The following is a 23,880-nucleotide window of genomic DNA, read 5'->3' on the forward strand; positions in this document are numbered from 1 at the left end:
TAAGGTCCGTGGGGCAAAGTTCAGAGGAGATGTGCGAGGCAGGTTTTTTACACAGAGGGTGGCGAGTGCCTGGAACGCGTTGCCAGGGGAGGTTGTGGAAGCAGATACATTAACGGCGTTCAAAAGGCATCTTCACAAACACATGCATGGGATGGATATAGAGGGATACGGCACAAGGAAGTGCTGAGGGTTTTGGCAAAATTTGGTACCATGACCAGGACAGGCTTGGAGGGCCAAAGGGCCAGTTCCTGTGCTGTTTTGTTCTTTGTAGTGAGCTCTGCATCTTAATGCTGTACCCCACCAAGCTGCTGTGTGGTCGAGCATCTTTCACTAAGTTTGTAGTTGTCATGAAGTTGTTTCAACATAACCTACCAAATAAAATACAGTTCTTAACTTGTTCTAACAGCCTCACCGAGCAGCCCCTTACTCTTCATTTATGGAATACTTCTGGGCTTAATTATAAATTTGCTGCTTTCAGTCTTCCCACGTATATGGTGACCAAGATCAACGTATCAGAATCTGCTGTTGTCAGCCTCTCGCTCTCATTCTTGGGGTTCCCGTTAACTCTACTGCCCATTGTGTAAATTTGAGAATCTGTCCATTCCAAACTCTAATTTTCAGTCCTTTCTTAGAATTGCTGTGGAGATTCTGAAAACCAGCACCAGTGTGGATGTGATGTGGCAGGATGGTACAGTAGAGAAAGATATTCGATCCAATGACTTGCTGCCAGTTCACCACGTAGATAATAATGAGTTCTGTCCTGGAGACTTTGTGCTGGATAAACGTGGTAAGTGTGAGGAAATTTTATTTCAGAGCTCATTCTTACAAATGATGAGTAGAGATATGGACAAAAAGTCATCTTCAGTACCAACTAGCTGCCTATTTGGCTGTCGTAGAACTTACTCCTCAGTTAGATGTGGTTTTCAGCCTCACTCCAGAATTGAAAGAGTCAAAATGGAGTTTGAAAAGTGTTCTTTGTCCAATGTTCTGCTTTTGCCTCATCCAAGAGATTATTGGTAGTGAATATAAGGGGTGTTACAACACCCTGGTCAATTCCAGCCCCACTCGTCCTGGAGTCACAGCAAGTGAATTGTTACAAAAATACCTGGAATATTTTTCCCTTGGCTGTCCAATAATTACAGTCACCAGGTTTGCACTTTTAAGCACAATTACTGTTTATTTATAACAAGAACAAATGTGAAATACTACATAAGCACAACTGCCTAATGACAAGTTAATACCTGACTCCCCCTTTAATTGCCCCAACCTCTATCCACAAGACAGACAAACACGGGTGGAAAGGGGTAAAAATTAAGGTTATGGTGCAAAGATAAAGAGTCCTTGCTTCAGATGATGAGTTATTTAGTTCACTTTCTTCACAGTATGAGTGTGGATTAAAGTCTATGGTTTACAGCCCATAGTGATCCTCCTTGCAATTAGCAATATCTTACCCGTGGGTTTTCCAGGAGAGGTTCCTGGCTTCACACCAGCCTGTTCTGCAGAGAGAGTTATCCGATTTTGATCTCTGCTTACATCAGGGAGAGATGATGTGGAGATGCCGGCATTGGACTGGGGTGAGCACAGTAAGAACTCTTACAACACCAGGTTAAAGTCCAACAGGCTTGTTTCAAACACTAGCTTTCGGAGCGCTGCTCCTTCTTCGCCTGAGGAAGGAGCAGCGCTCCGAAAGCTAGTGTTTGAAACAAACCTGTTGGACTTTAACTTGGTCTTGTAAGACTTCTTACTGTGATCAGGGAAAGAGTTATCAGATTCTGGATTCTGCTTGCATCTTTTCTGGAGAGATGGTTGTTTTGAGAATTTGCTGTTTTTTTCTGGAGAAGAAGGGGAGGTTTTCTCCCTTAGCTGTCCAAAGCGAAACTGAAAGCTCTTTAGGTCTCTGAACCATTTCAGTGGGTCCAATCACCACCTGTTACCGGGAAGAGCACAGCCTTTTAGGCCCATTCATTGCCTACGAGCCACATCAATCAATCCAGGCTGATGTTAGCCTAAAATGGCACAGCCTACTGGTTCTTCCTGTTTGAATTAAAGATGCAGGCAGTTTTACCTTAAAAGTCACAGGTCCACTAAACATCCATGGATCCGAAATCTAACCGCAGAAATAAAAGAAAGAGGAAATAAGGGAATAAACAGGAACAGACGGGAAGGACCTTTCCAGGGGATAGGCTAGAGTGCTTAACCGTGGTGATTGAACCATCGTGGTATGGAGTAGCTTTCAAGTACCAGCTGGACTTTGCTTCCAATCATTTTTATATGCTTGCACTAGTCTAAATGAATACACTTCAGAAGTGATTCATGAGGTGTGCCATATTAAGATATCCTTATTTGTTCTTTCCATGTTAAGGTGACCAACTTGACCAATCCATCTAGCCTAAGCTTTGCCTCGTGCTGAGTGAAACAATACATTTTAAGCTAATGTGCAAAATTACCACCACCCTAGTGTGGCATGCATATCAATAAGGTTCGCGATTCAGTTCCTGATGTCTGCTGGTTTTATTCATCTCTGGTTGGGATTTGAAGTGTGGCAATTAGTTTCTGTTTATCCTCCTGTTGCTGATTGTTGTTCTGCTGGGTGTTTGTTCACTCGGCTTCACCAACATTTGGATGTGGTGATACTGCCCAGGGAACTATATTCTTGCAAATTACAACCTTCAAGAAAGGTGGACGAATGTAAAGTTTCAGAGGATGCTTTGGAAATGGAAAAGGAGTGTTGGAGATTGTGTCATCAAAATGGGGCGGTACGGTAGCACAGTGGTTAGCACTGTTGCATCACAGCTCCAGGTTCGATTCCCGGCTTGCGTCACTGTCTGTGCCGTGTCTGCACGTTCTCCCCGTGTCTGTGTGGGTTTCCTCCGGGTGCTCCGGTTTCCTCCCACAAGTCCTGAAAGACAATTGAGTAAATTGGACATTCTGAATTCTGCTTCCGTGTACCCGAACAGGCGCCGGAATGTGGCGACTAGGGGATTTTCACAGTAACTTCATTGTAGTGTTAATGTAAGCCTACTTGTGACAACAGTAAAGATTTTATTATTGAGTCAATTACTTTTTCTCAGTTACTCCTCCATAACCCCGCATTGTTCTTTCATTTTTTTTTCTTTCGCCTCCCTTTCATGTTCTTCGGTTAAAACCAAGAAGCTTTGCTAAACCATTATAAACCAACGGGCTTAATTTTATGGCCCTGTCATTAGATTGGATTGGATTGGTTTATTGTCACGTGTACCGAGGTACGTCCGCATTTGGAGTATTGCGTACAGTTCTGGTCACCGCATTATAGGAAGGACGTGGAAGCTTTGGAGCGGGTGCAGAGGAGATTTACCAGGATGTTGCCTGGTATGGAGGGAAAATCTTATGAGGAAAGGCTGATGGACTTGAGGTTGTTTTCGTTAGAGAGAAGACGGTTAAGAGGAGACTTAATAGAGGCATACAAAATGATCAGGGGGTTCGATAGGGTGGACAGTGAGAGCCTTCTCCCGCGGATGGATATGGCTGGCACGAGGGGACATAACTTTAAACTGAGGGGTAATAGATATAGGATAGAGGTCAGAGGTAGGTTCTTTACGCAAAGAGTGGTGAGGCCGTGGAATGCCCTACCTGCAACAGTAGTGAACTCGCCAACATTGAGGGCATTTAAAAGTTTATTGGATAAGCATATGGATGATAATGGCATAGTGTAGGTTAGATGGCTTTTGTTTTTTGACTTCCCATGTCGGTGCAACATTGTGGGCCGAAGGGCCTGTACTGCGCTGTATCGTTCTATGTTCTACAGTGGAAAGTATTGTTCTGCGTGCAGCTCAGACAGATCATTCCATACATGAAAAGAAAATACATAATAGGGCAAACATAAAATACACAATGTAAATACATAGACACGGGCATCAGGTGAAGCATACAGGAGTGTAGTACTACTCAGTAGAGAAGAGATCAGATCAGTCCAATTTTCCAATTGCAGATGACACAATTAGGTGGTGGTGAGGAGGCTGGGCAGCACGGTAGCCTTGTGGATAGCACAATTGCTTCACAGCTCCAGGGTCCCAGGTTCGATTCCGGCTTGGGTCACTGTCTGTGCGGAGACTGCACATCCTCCCCGTGTGTGCGTGAGTTTCCTCCGGCTGCTCCGGTTTCCTCCCACAGTCCAAAGATGTGCGGGTTAGGTGGATTGGCCATGATAAATTGCCCTTAGTGTCCAAAATTGCCCTTAGTGTTGGGTGGGGTTACTGGGTTATGGGGATAGGGTGGCGGTGTTGACCTTGGGTAGGGTGCTCGGTGAGCCGGTGCAGACTCGATGGGCTGAATGGCCCCCTTCTGCACTGTAAATACTATGATAAAGAGGCGTTAAAGTCATTTAGACAAATTGAGTGAGTGGGAACATGGTAGATGCAGTATAACGTGGTAGGCAAAATAGAATGGCAAAATATTATTTAAATGGCTATAGATTGGGAAATGTTGATGAGCAAAGGGACCCAGGTACCTTTGTACACCAGTCATTAAAAGCAGACATGTAGGTACAGCAAACAGTTAGAAAGGCAAATAATATGTTTGCTTTCATTTTGCAAGAAGATTTGAGTACAGGAGCAAGAATGTCTTCCTGCAGCCTTGGTGAGACCAGACCTAGAGTATTGTATACAGTTTTAGTCTCCTTACATAAGAATGGATATACTTGCCATGGAGGGAGTACAATGAAGGTTCATAGGAATTAGGGGCAGAAGTCGGCAATTCAGCCCTTCGAGCTCCGCCATTCAATCAGATCATAGCTGATCTTTTCCTGGTCTCAAATCCACCTCCCAACTTGTTCCCCAGATTCCTTTACCCCTTTCTAAATCAGAAATATATCAATCTCCTTGAAACCATTTAATGACTCCGATTCCACCGCTCTATGGGGGCAGCGAGTCCCCACAAATTCACCACCCCCTGCGAGAAGTAGTTCCTCCTCATCTCTGTTCTAAATCTATCGCCTCTCAACCTATATCCGTGACCTCTCGTTCCAGATTACCCCCCCAAGGGGGAACATTTGGTCTACGTTTACTTTATCAATCCCTTTTAGTATTTCATATACCTTGATCAGATCCCCTCATCCTTCTAAATTCCAGTCAGTATAAGCCCAAACTGTTTAATCTGTCCTTGCACGTCAACCCTTTGATCCCTGGAAGCAATCTGGTGAACCTCTGAACTGCCTCCAATGCCACCAGGTCCTTCCTCAAATAAGGAGACCAAAACTGGACAAAATACTCCAGACAAAGGGTCTGGACAAAGGCTTTGACAAAGGGTCATCTGGACTCGAAACGTTAGCTCTTTTCTCTCCCTACAGATGCTGCCAGACCTGCTGAGATTTTCCAGCACTTTTTCTTGGGTCACAATACTCCAGATGTGGTCTCACCAACACCCTATACAATTGCAGTAACTCTCTCTACTTTTATACTTCACCAGAATGATTCTTGGGATTACAGGATTGTTGTATGAAGAGAAATTGGGTCAACTGGGCCTGTGTTCACTGGAGTTTGGGAAAATGAGTGGGGGTTTCTTTGAAACATAAAATTCTGACAAAGCTGGGGATGCAGGGCTGATGTTTCCCCTGGCTAGGGTGGGCTAGAACAAGGAGTCACAGTCTCAGGATGTAGGGTTAGTAATTTAGGACTGAAATGAGGAGAAGGAGATGAGGGATGGCATTGTGGCACAGTGGTTAGCACTGCTGCTTCACAGTGCCAGGAACCCGGGTTCAATTCCGGCTTTGGGTGACTGTGTGAAGTTTTTATGTACTCCCCGGGTGCTCTGGTTTCCTCCCACAGTCCGGAGATGTGCAGGTTAGGTGAATTGGGCATGATCAATTGCCCCTTACTGTCAGGGATGTGTAGGTTAGGTTAAGGAATAAGGTAAAGTGCTCTTGAGGGTTGGTGCAGACTTGATGGACCAAATGGCCTCCTGCACTGTCTGGATTCTATGAAGTTTCTTTTTTTGTTTGCAGTTAACCTGTGGAATTCTCGACCACATAAGGCTGTGGAGATCAAGTCACTAAATATACAAATACAAAATACAAATGTGAGGTAATGCATTACAAATGTGAGGTAATGCATTACAAATGTGAGGTAATGCATTTTGGAAGGGCTAATGCAGGTAGGGAATATACAGTGAATGGTAGAACCCTCAAGAGTATTGAAAGTCAAAGAGATCTAGGAGTACAGGTCCACAGATCACTGAAAGGGGCTACACAGGTGGAGAAGGTAGTCAAGAAGGCATACGGCATGCTTGCCTTCATTGGCCGGGGCATTGAGTATAAGAATTGGCAAGTCATGTTGCAGCTGTATCGAACCTTAGTTAGGCCACACTTGGAGTATAGTGTTCAATTCTGGTCGCCACACTACCAGAAGGATGTGGAGGCTTTAGAGAGGGTGCAGAAGAGATTTACCAGAATGTTGCCTGGTATGGAGGGCATAAGCTATGAGGAGCGATTGAATAAACTCGGTTTGTTCTCACTGGAACGAAGGAGGTTGAGGGGCGACCTGATAGAGGTATACAAAATTATGAGGGGCATAGACAGAGTGGATAGTCAGAGGCTTTTCCCCAGGGTAGAGGGGTCAATTACTAGGGGGCACAGGTTTAAGGTGAGAGGGGCAAAGTTTAGAGTAGATGTACGAGGCAAGTTTTTTACGCAGAGGGTAGTGGGTGCCTGGAACTCACTACCGGAGGAGGTAGTGGAGGCAGGGACGATAGGGACATTTAAGGGGCATCTTGACAAATATATGAATAGGATGGGAATAGAAGGATACGGACCCAGGAAGTGTAGAAGATTGTAGTTTAGTCGGGCAGTATGGTCGGCACGGGCTTGGAGGGCCGAAGGGCCTGTTCCTGTGCTGTACATTTCTTTGTTCTTTGTACTTAAGATGGAAATGGTTTTATTTCCAGATATTAAAGGCATCAAGGAGTAATGGGAGAATGTGGGGGGATGGTATTGAGATCGAGGATCCATGATTTCTTCAACCTCAGGATCATACATTTTAGTGCTTAATTCAAAACATCAAAACTGAATGTTGGATAGGCTGCAGCTGGAGTACTCGGTGCAGTTCTGGTCACTTAACTACAGGAAGGAGGCGATTGGAGAGGGTACAGTGGCGATTCACCAGGACGTTGTCTTGGATGGAGCATCTGTCTTATAAGGAGAGACTGGATAGGCTTAGATTGTTTTCTTTGGCGCAGAGAAGGCTGAGGGGGGATATGATTGAAGTGTACCTGCAGGAAGTGCTGCCATCTCCAGCTCCTCCAAGACCGAGTTAGGGAGCTGGAGTTGGAAGAACTTCGGATCATTCGGGAGGCAGAGGGGGTCATAGATAGCAGCTTCAGGGAATTAGTTACACCAAAGATTGGAGATAGATGGGTAACTGTAAGAGGGACTGGGAAGAAGCAGTCAGTGCAGGGATCCCCTGCGGTCGTTCCCCTGAGAAACAAGTATACCGCTTTGGATACTTGTGCGGGGGGACTTACCAGGGGTAAGCCATGGGGTACGGGCCTCTGGCACGGAGTCTGTCCCTGTTGCTCAGAAGGGAAGGGGGGAGAGGAGCAGAGCATTAGTAATTGGGGACTCGATAGTCAGGGGCACAGATAGGAGATTTTGTGGGAGCGTGAGAGACTCACGTTTGGTATGTTGCCTCCCAGGTGCCAGGGTACGTGATGTCTCGGATCGTGTTTTCCGGGTCCTTAAGGGGGAGGGGGAGCAGCCCCAAGTCGTGGTCTACATTGGCACTAACGACATAGGTAGGAAAGGGGACAAGGATGTCAGGCAGGCTTTCGGGGAGCTAGGATGGAAGCTCAGAACTAGAACAAACAGAGTTGTTATCTCTGGGTTGTTGCCCGTGCCACGTGATAATGAGATGAGGAATAGGGAGAGAGCAATTAAACACGTGGCTACAGGGATGGTGCAGGCGGGTGGGATTCAGATTTCTGGATAACTGGGGCTCTTTCTGGGGAAGGTGGGACCTCTACAGACAGGATGGTCTACATCTGAACCTGAGGGGCACAAATATCCTGGGGGGGGAGATTTGTTAGTGCTCTTTGGGGGGGTTTAAACTAATGCAGCAGGGGCATGGGAACCTGGATTGTAGTTTTAGGGTACGGGAGAATGAGAGTATAGAGGTCAGGAGCACAGATTTGACGTCGCAGGAGGGGGCCAGTGTTCAGGTAGGTGGTTTGAAGTGTGTCTACTTCAATGCCAGGAGTATACGAAATAAGGTAGGGGAACTGGCAGCATGGGTTGGTACCTGGGACTTCGATGTTGTGGCCATTTCGGAGACATGGATAGAGCAGGGACAGGAATGGATGTTGCAGGTTCCGGGGTTTAGGTGTTTTAGTAAGCTCAGAGAAGGAGGCAAAAGAGGGGGAGGTGTGGCGCTGATAGTCAAGAGCAGTATTACGGTGGCAGAGAGGATGCTAGATGGGGACTCATCTTCCGAGGTAGTATGGGCTGAGGTTAGAAACAGGAAAGGAGAGGTCACCCTGTTGGGAGTTTTCTATAGGCCTCCAAATAGTTCTAGGGATGTAGAGGAAAGGATGGCGAAGATGATCCTGGATAAGAGCGAAAGTAACAGGGTAGTTATTATGGGAGACTTTAACTTTCCAAATATTGACTGGAAAAGATATAGTTCGAGTACATTAGATGGGTCGTTTTTTGTACAGTGTGCGCAGGAGGGTTTCCTGACACTATGTTGACAGGCCAACAAGAGGCGAGGCCACGTTGGATTTGGTTTTGGGTAATGAACCAGGCCAGGTGTTGGATTTGGAGGTAGGAGAGCGCTTTGGGGACTGACCACAATTCGGTGACGTTTACATTAGTGATGGAAAGGGATAAGTATACACCGCAGGGCAAGAGTTATAGCTGGGGGAAGGGCAATTATGATGCCATTAGACGTGACTTGGGGGGGATAGGTTGGAGAAGTAGGCTGCAAGTGTTGGGCACACTGGATAAGTGGAGCTTGTTCAAGGATCAGCTACTGCGTGTTCTTGATAAGTATGTACCGGTCAGGCAGGGAGGAAGGCGTAGAGCGAGGGAACCGTGGTTTATCAAAGAAGTGGAATCTCTTGTTAAGAGGAAGATTATCATAGAATTTACAGTGCAGAAGGAGGCCATTCGGCCCATCGAGTCTGCACCAGCTCTTGGAAAGAGCACCCTTCCCAAGGTCAACACCTTCACCCAATCCCCATAACCCAGTAACCCCACACAACACTAAGGGCAATTTTGGACACTATGGGCAATTTATCATGGCCAATCCACCTAACCTGCACTTCTTTGGACTGTGGGAGGAAACCGGAGCACCCGGAGGAAACCCACGCACACACTGGGAGGATGTGCAGACTCCGCACAGACAGTGACCCAAGCCAGAATCGAACCTGGGACCCTGGAGCTGTGAAGCAATTGTGCTATCCACAATGCTACCGTGCTGCCCCGAAGGAGGCCTATGTGAAGATGAGGTGTGAAGTTTCAGTTGGGGCGATGGATAGTTACAAGGTAGCGAGGAAGGATCTAAAGAGAGAGCTAAGACGAGCAAGGAGGGGACATGAGAAGTATTTGGCAGGAAGAATCAAGGAAAACCCAAAAGCTTTCTATAGGTATGTCAGGAATAAGCGAATGACTAAGGTAAGAGTAGGCCAGTCAAGGACAGGGATGGGAAGTTGTGTGAGGAGTCTGAAGAGATAGGCGCGATACTAAATGAATATTTTTCGTCAGTATTCACTCAGGAAAAAGATAATGTTGTGGAGGAGAATGCTGAGACCCAGGCTATTAGAATAGATGGCATTGAGGTACGTAGGGAAGAGGTGTTGGCAATTCTGGATAGGCTGAACATAGATAAGTCCCCGGGACCTGATGGGATTTATCCTAGGATTCTCTGGGAGGCCAGGGAAGAGATTGCTGGACCTTTGGCTTTGATCTTTATGTCATCATTGGCTACAGGAATAGTGCCAGAGGACTGGTGGATAGCAAATGTGGTCCCTTTGTTCAAAAAGGGGAGCAGAGACAACCCCGGCAACTATAGACCTGTGAGCCTCACGTCTGTAGTGGGTAAAGTCTTGGAGGGGATTATAAGAGACAAGATTTATAATCATCTAGATAGGAATAATATGATCAGGGATAGTCAGCATGGCTTTGTGAAGGGTAGGTCATGCCTCACAAACCTTATCGAGTTCTTTGAGAAGGTGACTGAACAGGTAGACGAGGGTAGAGCAGTTGATGTGGTGTATATGGATTTCAGTAAAGCGTTTGATAAGGTTCCCCACGGTAGGCTATTGCAGAAAATACGGAGGCTGGGGATTGAGGGTGATTTAGAGATGTGGATCAGAAATTGGCTAGCTGAAAGAAGACAGAGGGTGGTGGTTGATGGGAAATGTTCAGGATGGAGTTCAGTTACAAGTGGCGTACCACAAGGATCTGTTCTGGGGCCGTTGCTGTTTGTCATTTTTATCAATGACCTTGAGGAAGGCGCAGAAGGGTGGGTGAGTAAATTTGCAGACGACACTAAAGTCGGTGGTGTTGTCGACAGTGTGGAAGGATGTAGCAGGTTACAGAGGGACATAGATAAGCTGCAGAGCTGGGCTGAGAGGTGGCAAATGGAGTTTAATGTAGAGAAGTGTGAGGTGATTCACTTTGGAAGGAATAACAGGAATGCGGAATATTTGGCTAATGGTAAAGTTCTTGGAAGTGTGGATGAGCAGAGGGATCTAGGTGTCCATGTACATAGATCCCTGAAAGTTGCCACCCAGGTTGATAGGGTTGTGAAGAAGGCCTATGGAGTGTTGGCCTTTATTGGTAGAGGGATTGAGTTTCGGAGCCATGAGGTCATGTTGCAGCTGTACAGAACTCTGGTACGGCTGCATTTGGAGTATTGCATACAGTTCTGGTCACCGCATTATAGGAAGGACGTGGAGGCTTTGGAGCGGGTGCAGAGGAGATTTACCAGGATGTTGCCTGGTATGGAGGGAAAATCTTATGAGGAAAGGCTGATGGACTTGAGGTTGTTTTCGTTGGAGAGAAGAAGGTTAAGAGGAGACTTAATAGAGGCATACAAAATGATCAGGGGGTTCGATAGGGTGGACAGTGAGAGCCTTCTCCCGCGGATGGAAATGGCTGGCACGAGGGGACATAGCTTTAAACTGAGGGGTAATAGATATAGGACAGAGGTCAGAGGTAGGTTCTTTACGCAATGAGTGGTGAGGCCGTGGAATGCCCTACCTGCAACAGTAGTGAACTCGCCAACATTGAGGGCATTTAAAAGTTTATTGGATAAGTATATGGATGATAATGGCATAGTGTAGGTTAGATGGCTTTTGTTTCGGTGCAACATCGTGGGCCGAAGGGCCTGTACTGCGCTGTATCGTTCTATGTTCTATGTATAACATTGAGGGGTTTGGACAGGGTAAATAAGAAGCAGCTGTTCCCAAAGGGGACGTAGTTTTAGGGCGAGGGGCAGGAGAGTCCAAGAGGAAAGCATTTTCTGTTTTAACTCATTCTCTCACCTGTTTCTCTTTTATATACCTCCCCAGTGATGTACTAAGCTTGTTAACTTACAATTATCGACTTAACACTGCTGGACAATTAGCTGTTTCCTTCCCTAACGGTGCATTTTGTGAAGTCGTCATCTCCTTGAAAAATACTTAAAATTAGGTGAAGGCACAAGGAACTCTGGAAGTACAGAATGCCCTTTAAAGGGCACATGTAAAAATGTTTCCTCTTGTGGGAAAATCTAAAATTTGGGGTAATGAATAAAAGAGTCACTAATACAATGGGGAAATATTGGAGAATTAGTGTCTGGAGGTAATAAATTGAGAGGAATTTTGGTGGATTTCGGGTTTGGGTTTATTGTCAAGTGTAGCGTGGCAAAGTAAAAAGTATTGTTCTGCGTAAAGTCCAGACAGACCATTCTATACATGAAAAAACACAGGTCATAAGATAGACACACTATGTAAATACAGAGACATAGACATCGGGTGAAGCATACAGAGTGTAGCACTACTCAGTGGAGATGATGTGTGGAGAGATCAGTTCAGTCCATAAGAGGGTTGTTCAGGCGGGGAAGGAGCTGTTTTAGAATCTGTTAGTCCGTATTCTCAGACTTTTGTATCTCCTGCCCGATGGAAGTGGTTGGAAGAAAGAATAACCTGGGTAGGAGGGGGCCTTTGATTATGCTGCCCGTTTTCCCAAGGCAGTGGGAGGTGTAGACAGAGTCAATGGATGAGAGAGGGGTTTGCGTGATCAGCTGGGCTGTGTTAACGACTCTTTGTAGTTTCTTGCGGTCTTGGGCCGAGTAGTTGCCATACCAGGCTGTGATGCAGCCAGTTCGGATGCTTTCTATGGTGCATCTGTAAAAATTGGTAAGAGTCAAATTGGACATGCTGAATTTCCTTAGTTCTTGAGGAAGTATAGGCGCTGTTGTACTTTCTTAATCATTGGTGGACCGGGACAGATTGTTGGTGATGTACTCAACTAGGAATTTGAAGCTGTCAACCATCTCCACCTTGGCCCCGTTGATCCAGACAGGGGTGTGTATGATACTTCTCTTCCTGAAGTCAATGACCAGCTCTTTAGTTTTCCTGACGCTGAGGGAGAGATTGTTGTCATTGCACCATGCCACTAGGTTCTCTATCTCCCTCCTGTACTCTTGACTCATCATTGTTCGAGGTGGTGTGTGCGTATGATAAAATGCTGTGTCTTGCTGTGAATTACTTTTTTTAAATGCAGTTGGCCTATTCTAAATATTGGATATGCCATTTAGAAGTTGGAGTAAGTGTGGGTGGCACAGTGGCTAGCACCGCTGCCTCATGGTGCTGAGGACCCGGGTTTGATTCAGGCCCCGGGTCACTGTCCATGTGGAGTTTGCACATTCTCCCTATGTCTGCGTGGATCTCACCCCCACAACCCAAAAAGATGTGCACGGTAGGTGAATTGGCCACGCTATTTTGCCCCTTAATTGGGGAATAAAGAAGTTGGAGTAAGTAAGTAATTTCCGATGGAAAAAAAATAGAAAATTACCTCTGATATTCGAGTTGAATTTTATTCAGAATACTGACTTAAAAATGAAAGTTTCACTTGCTGTGCTATTTTTGATTTTTCTGTTTTGCATGAACTTACTCTTTCCTCTAAGCTCAAGGTCCTCAGGAAGTCGGTGTTTATGGAGTTGTACAGTCTGTTGACCACATTGGGCGGACGTGCTCAGTGAAGTGGTTCAAACCAAAGGCAAATGGCACTGAGATTGAGGTGAGGAACCTATCAAGTACCAATATCAAAACTCTGCACGTTTTCTCGCTTGTTCTCGGCTTTAGACATTGAATATCAAATGAAAGATCTGAGGATGCAGATACTTTTAGAACTCTAGATAGTCAGAATGGATATTGCAGAGAGGTATAGCATTTATTGATACCTTGATAACTCTGGACAGAAAAACAAGAAAATAGAAAAAAACCTCCTTCCTTGTAAGCCAATAATTTCATAACTGAGCTTGGAATTTTATGTTCTTTCATGGGCTGTGGGCTTCGCTGTAAAGGCCAGTATTTGTCCATCCCTAATTGCCCCTGAAAATTCATGGCTTACTGGGCCATTTCAGGGGGCCATTAAGTTAAGGGCCAACCACATTGCTGTGGGTCTGAGGATACTTGTAGGCCAGAGCGGGTAAGGATGGCAGATTTCCATCGAACAGCAGAGAAGTTACAGTTCAGAAAGAGGCCCTTTGGTCTATCATATCTGCACCTGCCAAAAAAGAGAGAAATTATAAACTAGCCGCGTTAATCCCATTTTCCAGCACCTGGTCAGTAGCCCTTGCAGGTTCCAGCACTTTGGATGCAGATGCAGGTACCTTTTACATAAGCAAAATACTGCGGATGCTAGAATCTGAACAAGAACAGAGGATGCTGGATAAACTCAGCAGGTCTGTCAGCATCTGTCAGGAGAGAAACAGAGTTTACATTTTGAGTCATAGACCCTATGCCAGAACTGAAAGGAGGGAAGAATGTTTTCAGTTCCACCATTACATCCCATCATTCTTTCCCTAAAGGGAACCAGGTGGGTTTTTAAACAATTGGTGATAGTTTCAAGGTCATCGTTACTGAGGCTGGCTTTCAATTCCAGATTTTATTAATTAAATTTAAATGCCACCAGCTGCCATGGTGGGATTTGAACACCCCAAGACCCCAGGTTAGCAGCCTGTCCTCTGAATGACTAATTCAATGACATTCCACTGTGCTGCCAACTTTCCGTAAGTTCTGTAGCATGGGATTGCTGTAGCATGCTGTTCAGAAAGAGACCTATGGGATTTAGTCCTGGAGAATCAAAATAGTTTTCTATATTTGATCTGCTATTATTTTAACTTGTGTGAAGGGGGGGGGGGGGGGGGGTGGCGGAGAGAGAGGGGGGGCAGTGGTGTTAATGGTATATCTGTTAAATTAATAAATAATTAAAGGCTAATCTCTGTAAACCATTATTATAAAAATCCACCTGATTCATTATGGTCCTTCAGTCCTCCAATCTGCCAAAGTTACCCGGTCTGGCCTACACGTGACTCCAGACCCACAGTAGTGTGGTTGACCCTTAAATTCCGCCTGAAACGACCGAGCAAACCACTCGGTTGTATCAAACCGCTACAAAGTCTAAAAGGAAAGAAACCAGATGACCACCAGACCTTGACCTAGGCACCAGAAACTACAATGGCAAGCACCTAGCAAAGTCATCTTTACTGACATCTGGGGCCTGTGCCAAAGTTAGGAGAGCTGTCCCACAGACTAGTATAGCGACAGCCTGACATAGTCATACTATCAGAATCATACCTTACAGATCATGTCCCAGACACAGCATCGCCATCCCGAGGAATGTCCTTTCCCACCAGCAGGACACCCACTAGAAGCATGGTGGCATACAATGGGGAGGCATTTGTCCTCTGAGTCCTCAGCATTGACTCTGGACCCTCTCATGGCCTTTCGAAACCAGGCAGTAACATTTCCATCCTCACTGATGGGGGAGCCTAGCGCATCAGTGCAAAAGACTAGACTGAAGCATTTGCAACCATCTTCAGTCAGAAGTGCTGAGTGGAAGACCCAGTGATAGAAGGGGTCGTTAACAGTGATATCAAAGTGCATTTATACTGCAATAACCTGCAACTTAAAACTTCAAGGAATATGGGGATAGTGCAGGAAAATGGTGTTGAAGTAAAAGATTAGCCATTGAATGCCGGAGCAGGCGCGAAGGGCTGATTGGTCGACTCCTATTTCCGAAGTCCTCATGCTCAGTTTGGGTTCCGCCAGGGCTACACAGCTCCTGACCTCATTACAGCCTTGCTCCAAACATGGACAAAAGAGCTGAACCTGAGATGAGGCGAGAATGACAGTCCTTGTCATCAAGGCAACATTTGACTGAGTATGGCAGCAAAACTGAATCCAAGAAAATGCTCCACTGGTTGAATTCATACTTGGCACAATGGAAAATGGTTGTAGTTGTTGAGCATTCATCCCAGTCCCAGGGCATTGCTTCAGGAGTTCCTCAGTGACCTTTCCTCCATCATCAGGCCAGAAGTAGGGATGTTTGCTGCTGACTGTACAATGATCAGCACCATTCACAACTCCTCATTTACTGGAGCAGTCTGTGTCCGTATGTAGAAAGATCTCGGTGATATTCAGGCTTGGGCTGATAGGTGGAAAGTAACATTGCGTCACAAGTGCCAGGCAATTACCATTTCCAACTGGAGAGAATCTAGCCATCTCCCCATGACATTCAATGGCATTATCAATATCTGGGGGAATTACCATTGACTAGAAACAACTGGACCAGCCATCAAAATACTGTGGTTACACTGGCGAGTAACTCGCCCCAAAACCTGTCCACCATCTATAAGGGACAAGTTGGGGTGTGAGGGAATACTCTCCATTTGCCTGGATGAGTGTAGCTTCAAAAACAGTCAAGCTGGCACCATCCAGGACAAAGCAACATTGATTGGCACCCCATCCATCACCTTCAATGTCCACTCCCTCCACCACTGACTCCGTGCAGCCGTGTGCACCATCTACAAGATGCACTGCAGAAACTTGCCAGGGCTCCTTCACTAGCATCTTCCAAACCTGCGACCTGTACCACATAGAAGGGCAAGAGCAGCAGATGCATGGGAACGCCAACACCTGGACGTTCCTCTGCAAGCCTTCCTTCACTGTCACTGGCTCAATTCTGGAATTGCCTTCCTAACAGCACTTGGCTGGACAACACATGAACTCCAGCGGTTTAAGATTGCGCTCACCACCACCACCACAAGGAAAATTAGGGATGGGCAATAAATACTAGTCTAGCCAGCAACATCTGCATTTCATGAACAAATGAAAACAAAAAAATAATAGATTTAATCCCTCCCTCTAATAAAATATAATGTATTCCCAATTAGAGCATTGGGTAAAAAGCTATTTACATTGCTCCGTCACTCTGCTTATTTACTACACCTTTTGTCACTTGGGCTGGTTTAGCATTGTGGGCTAAACAGCTGGCTTGTAATGCAGAACAAGGTCAGCAGCGTGGGCTCAATTCCCGTACCGTCCTCCCCAAACAGGCGCCGGAATGTGGCGACTAGGGGCTTTTCACAGTAACTTCATTGAAGCCTACTTGTGACAAGTTATTATTGTCCAATTTCTCTCTACACTAAGGTATAAAGGAAGTTGGTTTAATATTCAGGCAAGATTGTAGACCGATTGATTCATTGGACACTGCAAATTGGTCCCGTATTCTGAGGCTGTAAATTGATGTATCAATTGAACAAAACAGTAATGCTGGGAACTGGACATAAAACCATCCTGTAAAAGACCAACCATGTGCCAGAACATGCAGAGTAGCATCTGTCAGGAGCATCCCTCCTCCTGGCTGTGATTGGCAGTACAGTAACATCCTGAGGATACTTCATGCTGGTAACAGGCGGATGAGCAATCTTACTGAAGATTACTGAGGCACTTACTGAAACTAGGGCGCGGAAAGGGTACTTGAGTTCCATTTGCTCCAACAAATTCTGTTTGAAACTGCAGATGCTGGGACATGAGGAGGATATTAGTGTTTATGACATTGCTGATCATCCAGATTTTCACTTTCGCATCACTGATATTGTGATCCGCATTGGAAATGTGGAAGAAGGACGAACGATGCTGAAGGATAATGAGGTAAAGTAAAAATGATACGCTCGTCTCCAATCACAGCATGTGTTTGGGTGAGATCAATTGATACTGTACAATCTGTTTTTTTTAATTGGGTTTCTATTTTCAAAATACTGGTGAGTTCAAATCTTGCAAGGCAGTCAACCCACAAACTGGGTAGCTGGTATTTGTTTTAATCAGAGTCCTTTGTATAGAAAATATTCCAATTGTAATTAGAGAAAGATGTCAGTTAGGGCGATGCCACATAGTTTTAACATTCAGGCATCAACTATTCTAGTTTTTAAAAATTTGTTTACAACTTGCATAAATGACTTGGATGAAGAGATGGATTAGATGGTTGCCAAATTTGCTGATGACATAAAGATGGTTAGGAAAGTAAGTTGTTAAGAGGACATGAGGCTACTAAAAATCTGGCAAATGGAGTATTGTGGGAAAATGTGTCCATTGCGACAGGAAGAATGAACAAGAAGCATATAACAAAAGAGCCGAATGCCAGAGGTGAGAGTGACTGCCCTCGACACCAAGGAGCCCGAGCTAAACTGGAATCATTCAGGATCGGGGGCTGTTTAGAGTCAAACCCGGCACAAAGGAAGATGGTTGTTGAAGGTCAATCGTCTCAGCTCCAGGACCTCACTGCAGGAGTTCCTGTATCTGGAGAGGCGACTGTGGAACTCGCTTCCTGAAAAGGTGGTGGAAACAGAGTCTTTTAATTTTTTTTAAGACAGCTATGGATAGATTCTTTGAAAGCAAGGGGCTGATAGGTTATTGGGGGTATGTGGGCTGCAGATTTGAGATTATCAGATTAGCTATAATCTTATTAAATGTTGAAGCTGGCTCGAGGGGCCAAATGGCCGACTGTTCCTTGTTCATGTCTTTGTATGAGTGTCAGATTTAATTGCCTTTCAGAAAGTGGGGTCAGCTGCATCCTTGAACGTCTGTAGTCCATGCATTGTAGGTACACTGTCCAGTTTTCTTATCGGCCAAATCGGGGAATTATTGGTGGAAGCAATGGGGTGCAATAAACCACTAATTACTTTGACCACCTCCCCCTAGGCTTGCTTAGGGAAGCCATACTGTCTTTGGGGTTTTGGATAGGGGCCTTCCAAAATTACTTCCGCTGTCACCCGACCACAGTCGTGTTTGTGGTTTGTGAATGCTTGTGTATGCTTTACGATTATTCCCTGTGCCCCTGAGTCCTTGGTCATATCGGCGGGTTTAATCCATAACTCCACGATGGTGGAGATTCTGTCTACATAGTTCCCCGTGGCTCCCTCTATCGGTGCTTCATTTGTTTGAGCCATTAATCAGTTGCAGCAGTTGGCTGGATCAAATGAGAGATTGCACCCTTACATGAGGCCAGAACCCAGGATGTGTTCTGCTTCAGGGTGATGAGGACGGCAGGGTGGTCGCGCACAATGTCTCCCAACCTGAATTTTAATGGGTCCGTCTCCGACCGTTCCTGCCTGTGGCCTGTGAAGCCACTTAACATGATCTATTTCTGGGTACGTCATGTGTTACCCAGGTCACGGGATGAATTGAGGGTAGTGCAGGATCCACCTGTGTCCCACAGGAACTCAAGGGGGGTGGGGGTGGCCTCCTACCTTGCCTTGTTCCAGGGGTCTCCTACATTATCCCACTTGCATTACATACCCAATTCGGTGAGGCCTGGCAATGTCATGCACTTGGTTCAGTATCCAGTTGGGGATACAGGCAGAATGGGTTTCCTGGTTCATCTATGGGGGGTTATCGTGGTCTGTCGGTCAGGTCTCTCCTTGGTATGGGTCAGGGCCTTTGGTCTAGCTATCATGGATGTGTTGGCGGGGTGCCCTAAGCTTTCTAACAAAGTGGCCTGTCTGGCTGCAATTGTAGCACTGCCTCTACGTAGGTGAATATACGGAGTCTGCTCTGGGCTGGTCTTTGTTTCTGGGATTGGGAGGAGAGTATTGAGGTGGGTTCCTCTCTGATTATGTCCCCTATTTGTATTCCCCCCCCTTGTTTCGCCATGCTGGGATGTGGGTTCATTTTCTCTGCCTTCGTGGGTTTGGTATTGTTGACTCTCCAGGCGCCGGTCATTCTGCTGATTGCCCATGCCTCATGGTGAATGTTATTGGCCGGGTCAAAATTCTCTCATGGCTTCCGACTCCCTTCGGTGGCATGTGAGAGGAGCATTTGGATCCATGTGGATCGATGGTGCTCATCCAATTGGGCTCGGTTAACCGCCATGAATTATGTAAGCGGGCAACTGGCCTGTGCTGTCGGCTGTTCCCCTTTCCTCCGTCTACACTTATTTAGGCCGTTCACTGGATCCCCCCTATCATATCCACGACGGTTGATACTAGCGTACCCCTGGCTACATTTTGGGGATCGGGCAGGACCGAGCGTATTTGATCTGAGTTTGATCTTTTCCCCATCAGCTAACCCATTTAAGATCCATAAGACGTAGGAGCAGAATTAGGCCACTCGGCCCATCGAGTCTGCTCCGCCATTCAATCATGGCTGATATTTTCTCATCCCCATTCTCCTGCCTTCTCTCCATAACCCCTGATCCCCTTATTAATCAGGAACCTATCTAACTCTGTTTTAAAGACACTCAGTGATTTGGCCTCCACAGCCTTCTGCGGCAAAGAGTTCCACAGATTCACCACCCTCTGGCTGAAGAAATTCCTCCTCATCTCTGTTTTAAATGATCGTCCCTTTAGTCTGAGATGGCGTCCTCTGCTTCTAGTTTTTCCTACAAGTGGAAACATCTCCACGTCCACTCTATCCAGGCCTTGCAGTATCCTGTAAGTTTCAATAAGATCCCCCCTCATCCTTCTAAACTCCAACGAGTACAGACCCAGAATCCGCAAACGTTCCTCATACGACAAGCTCTTTAGTCCAGGGATCATTCTGGTGAACCTCCTCTTTCCAAGGCCAGTACAATCTTCCTTCGATACGGGGCCCAAAACTGCTCACAACGCTCCAAATGGGGTCTGACCAGAGCCTTATACAGCCTCAGAAGTACATCCCAGGTCTTGTACTCTAGCCCTCTCGACATGAATGCTAACATTGCATTTGCCTTCCCAACTGCTGACAACCTGCAAGTTAACCTCAAGAAAATCTTGCACAAGGACTCCCAAGTCCCTTTGTGCTTCTGATTTCCTAAGCATTTCGCCATTTAGAAAATAGTCTGTGCCTCCATTCTTGCACTGAGCCTGAAACTGGCTTGTATGCAATTGACTGGCCTGGTTCCTTTCCTCTCTCATTCCTATTTCAGTTTCCAGTTTCTCTATGCGCAGTGTAGCATCATCTAATTCTTGTTTGATTTTTAAAATCTCTGCCTTTCTTCCACGGAGCTTCTCTAAACAACTAGCAATCTCATTCACCTTGCTTCTCTTGGAAGCCCGCCTAACCACCTCTTTATGAGCGTGGTTCCAACAGACTTTGCCCTTGGATCCCAGATCCGATATTGGCTATCCCATTTGAGACACTTTTCATTTAAATAACTTCTAGGGGTATCCTCCCATTCAGCACAGCTGGCAATGTCTAATTCTCTCACTAGAATTTGTCATGGGTGTGTGTGAATCAGCCGGGGTAGGAGTCTGGTTTGCACTAAATTCCCAACTCCCTTGACTATCCTGTGTGGCCCAATTTACTGGTCGGATACCTGTACTCTTGTCCACCCATTTGAATCCTGTCCATCATGTGGGGTGACTACCCTCTTAATTCAGGCTCAGGCTGAGTGTTGGAGAATACAAGGTTGGTGAGTTCGAATTCGGAGCAACAAGGTCACTTCTTATCGAAGACCGCCCAGAGGGATGCCACTGTTGTCTGTAAAATTCTCAGACACTTGACCAGTTTATTACTCAAACGTTTTACCCAAGTGTCTGTCTTTGCGAGATGAACAAAGGAGAAAGTTAAGGGAAGGTTAATAGGGTGGTGAAAAAGACATGGTACACTTGCCTTTCTCAATCGTGGCATAGATTATAAAACCAAGGAAGTCATGTTGGAGTTGTATATAACTTTGGTGAGGCCACAGCTGGAGTACTGTGTGCAATTCTGGTCACCACATTATAGGAAGGATGTGACTGCACTGGAGGGGGTGCAGAGGAGATTCACCAGGATGGTGCATGGGGTGGAACAGTTAAGTTATGAAGAGAGGTTGGGTCGGCTTGGGATTGTTTTCTCTGGAGCAGAGAAGACAGGGGCGACCTGATCGAGGTGGACAAGATTCTGAGGGGCATGGACTGGGTGGATAGGGAACAGCTGTTCCCCTTAATTGAAGGGTCAGTTACGAGGAGGACACAAGTTCAAGGTGAGGGGTGGGAAGTTCAGGGTGATTTGAGGAAAAACCTTTTTACCCAGAGGGTGGTGAGGGTCTGGAACGCGCTGCCTGGGAGGGTGGTGAGGGTCTGGAACGCACGGCCTGGGAGGGTGGTGAGGGTCTGGAACGTGCTGCCTGGGAGGGTGGTGAGGGTCTGGAACGCGCTGCCTGGGAGGGTGGTGACGGTCTGGAACGCGCTGTCTGGGAGGGTGGTGAGGGTCTGGAACACACTGCCTGGGAGGGTGGTGAGGGTCTGGAATGCACGACCTGGGAGGGTGGTGAGGGTCTGGAATGCACTGTCTGGGAGGGGGGTGAGGGTCTGGAAGGCGCTGCCTGGGAGGGTGGGAGAGGCGGGTTGCCTCACACCCTTTAAAAAGTACCTGGATGAGCACTCGACACATCTTAACATTGGAGGCTCTGGGCCCAGTGCTGGCCAATGGGATTAGAATTGGCAGCTCAGGTGCCTTTCATGCAGCGGTGCAGACTGGACGGGCCGAAGGGCCTTTTCTGCGCTGTATTTTTCTGTGATTCTGAAATACAAGTGTGCAATTCAACAAATTTTTTTCTCAAACAATTACCCTTAAATTATCCCAAAGCTATACTAAGCGATCCGAAGATTCTTAATACTCCCCATACTGGTGGACTCGGTGAACTGCAGGCCCAATTTCCGGTGTCTTGATTCCTCAGGACCTTCGTCCATGGAGGTGGGTCTCGCACACTGCTTCCTTCCATCTCTGGCCAGTTGTCAATGTTCTCTGCTGCCTCTGCGAGTCTTCACTGTTGAGGGTCGTGCTGGTGGAAGATCTTTATACCCCTCTTCATCTGGCCAGGGAGTTCTCTTGCTCTCAGCCATTCAGGTCTCGGGGGAAGGGGTCACAATACCCAATGGTGTTGCTGATTGCAACTGTGCAGGACACCAGGATCCATTCCTAGGTGTGTTGTTGGGCTGTAACCTTATTCCATATATGGTAACTGGGTGCCAGAAGTCTAGCTTTATCTGGGCAACCGAAAACGATCAATCCATATGAATAGGACCAATTAGCTGCTGATGGCTGATTGACAGGCAGGTCCAGACATGTCCTGCCAGTTTGTCTGTTTATTGTATTTGAACTTCGCCAAGTTTGATTTCTTATCAGGCCTACCTGTGGTTCTAACTGTGATTTGATTTAAAATGTTCAATTCTTAATTTAAAGTCTTCAATTTTATTGGGCCAAATACCATTGGGAAGGTGCTGTCAAAGGAGATTCTGCAGGTGGTAAACACAGCTGCCGTTATACATCAGTGTGGGGAAAGTAAACATTTAAACTAGTGGATTGGTTGTTAAATAAACAGGTTGCTTTGTTTCGGGTGATGTTCAATTTCTTGAGTGTTGCTCAGATGCACCCACCCAGCCAGTTTGAGGGTATTCCATCCCACTGCTAAAGTGGGCCTTGCAGAATCTCACAATTGTTATAGTGCAGAAAGAGGCCTTTTGGCCTATCATGTCATCCAAATGAGCAATTCGCCTCGTGCCACTCCCTCGCCGTCTCACCATGGTCCAGCATATCCGACAGTCTAATTCCCTTTTCAATGCTTCAGTTGAATTTGCCTCCACCACACTCGAGCTGTGCATTCCTAACCGCCTGCTGCATGAAGGTTTCTCCTCGTATCACCTTTTTGCTTCTTTTACTAATTATTTGAAATCTGTGCCCTCTCGTGCTCCATCCTTTCATGAATGGGAGCAGTTTCTCCCTACCTAGCAAAAAAATCTCTTGGACCTCATCCTCACCAATCTACCTGTTGCAGCTTCATCTATCCATTACTTTATTAGTATGCATGACAGTCCTTGTGGAAATGGAGTTCCGATGGCCTTCACAGCGATACTACCACTGTGCTAAATCAGAAGGATACAGAATAGACCTGAAAATTGGGCATCCATGAAGCAAATGTGGACCATCAGCAGCAGAAATGTATTCAACAATAAACCATAACCTCATGCCTGGTCACTCACTTCCTCTGCCAGTACTATCAAGCTAGAGGATTAACCCTGGTTCAATGAGGTGTGTAGGAGAGCATGCCATGAGCATCATCAGGCCTACTGAAAATGATGGTGCCAACCTGATCAAGCTCCTACATATGACTTGCTTAAAAGCTGAACCTCAGAAGCAGTATGCTATAGACAGAGCTAAGCGAGCCCACAACTAACAAACAAGATGAAAGCTGTATAGACCTTACACATCCAGTAGTAAATGGTGGACAATTAAACGCTGGTGGAGATTGTCAGCCAGAAGTGCTGAATGAATGATACCTCTTGGACTTCTCCAGAGGACCCCACCTTAGGAGATGCCATTTTTAAACCAATTAAATTCACTCAAAAAAGAGCTGAACTTACTGGACACAGCAAAGGCTATGGCCCCTGACAAAAACCAGAATGT

The 23,880-nt window shown here is 46.2% G+C and overlaps 1 protein-coding gene across 3 annotated transcripts in view; it reads left to right on the forward strand.

The window, feature by feature from the left end:
• ube2o (ubiquitin conjugating enzyme E2 O) overlaps positions 1 to 23,880 on the forward strand; it is a 202,426-nt gene that overhangs the window by 152,107 nt on the left and 26,439 nt on the right. For all 3 annotated transcript variants that reach the window (XM_072483904.1, XM_072483905.1, XM_072483906.1), the window contains 3 exons: positions 633 to 787; positions 13,137 to 13,249; positions 17,038 to 17,169. In XM_072483904.1, the coding sequence (XP_072340005.1) occupies positions 633 to 787; positions 13,137 to 13,249; positions 17,038 to 17,169 (400 nt within the window). The remainder of the gene's footprint in view (positions 1 to 632; positions 788 to 13,136; positions 13,250 to 17,037; positions 17,170 to 23,880) is intronic.

Source organism: Scyliorhinus torazame, chromosome 18 (assembly GCF_047496885.1).
Source record: "Scyliorhinus torazame isolate Kashiwa2021f chromosome 18, sScyTor2.1, whole genome shotgun sequence".
NCBI classification, from domain to species: domain Eukaryota; kingdom Metazoa; phylum Chordata; class Chondrichthyes; order Carcharhiniformes; family Scyliorhinidae; genus Scyliorhinus; species Scyliorhinus torazame.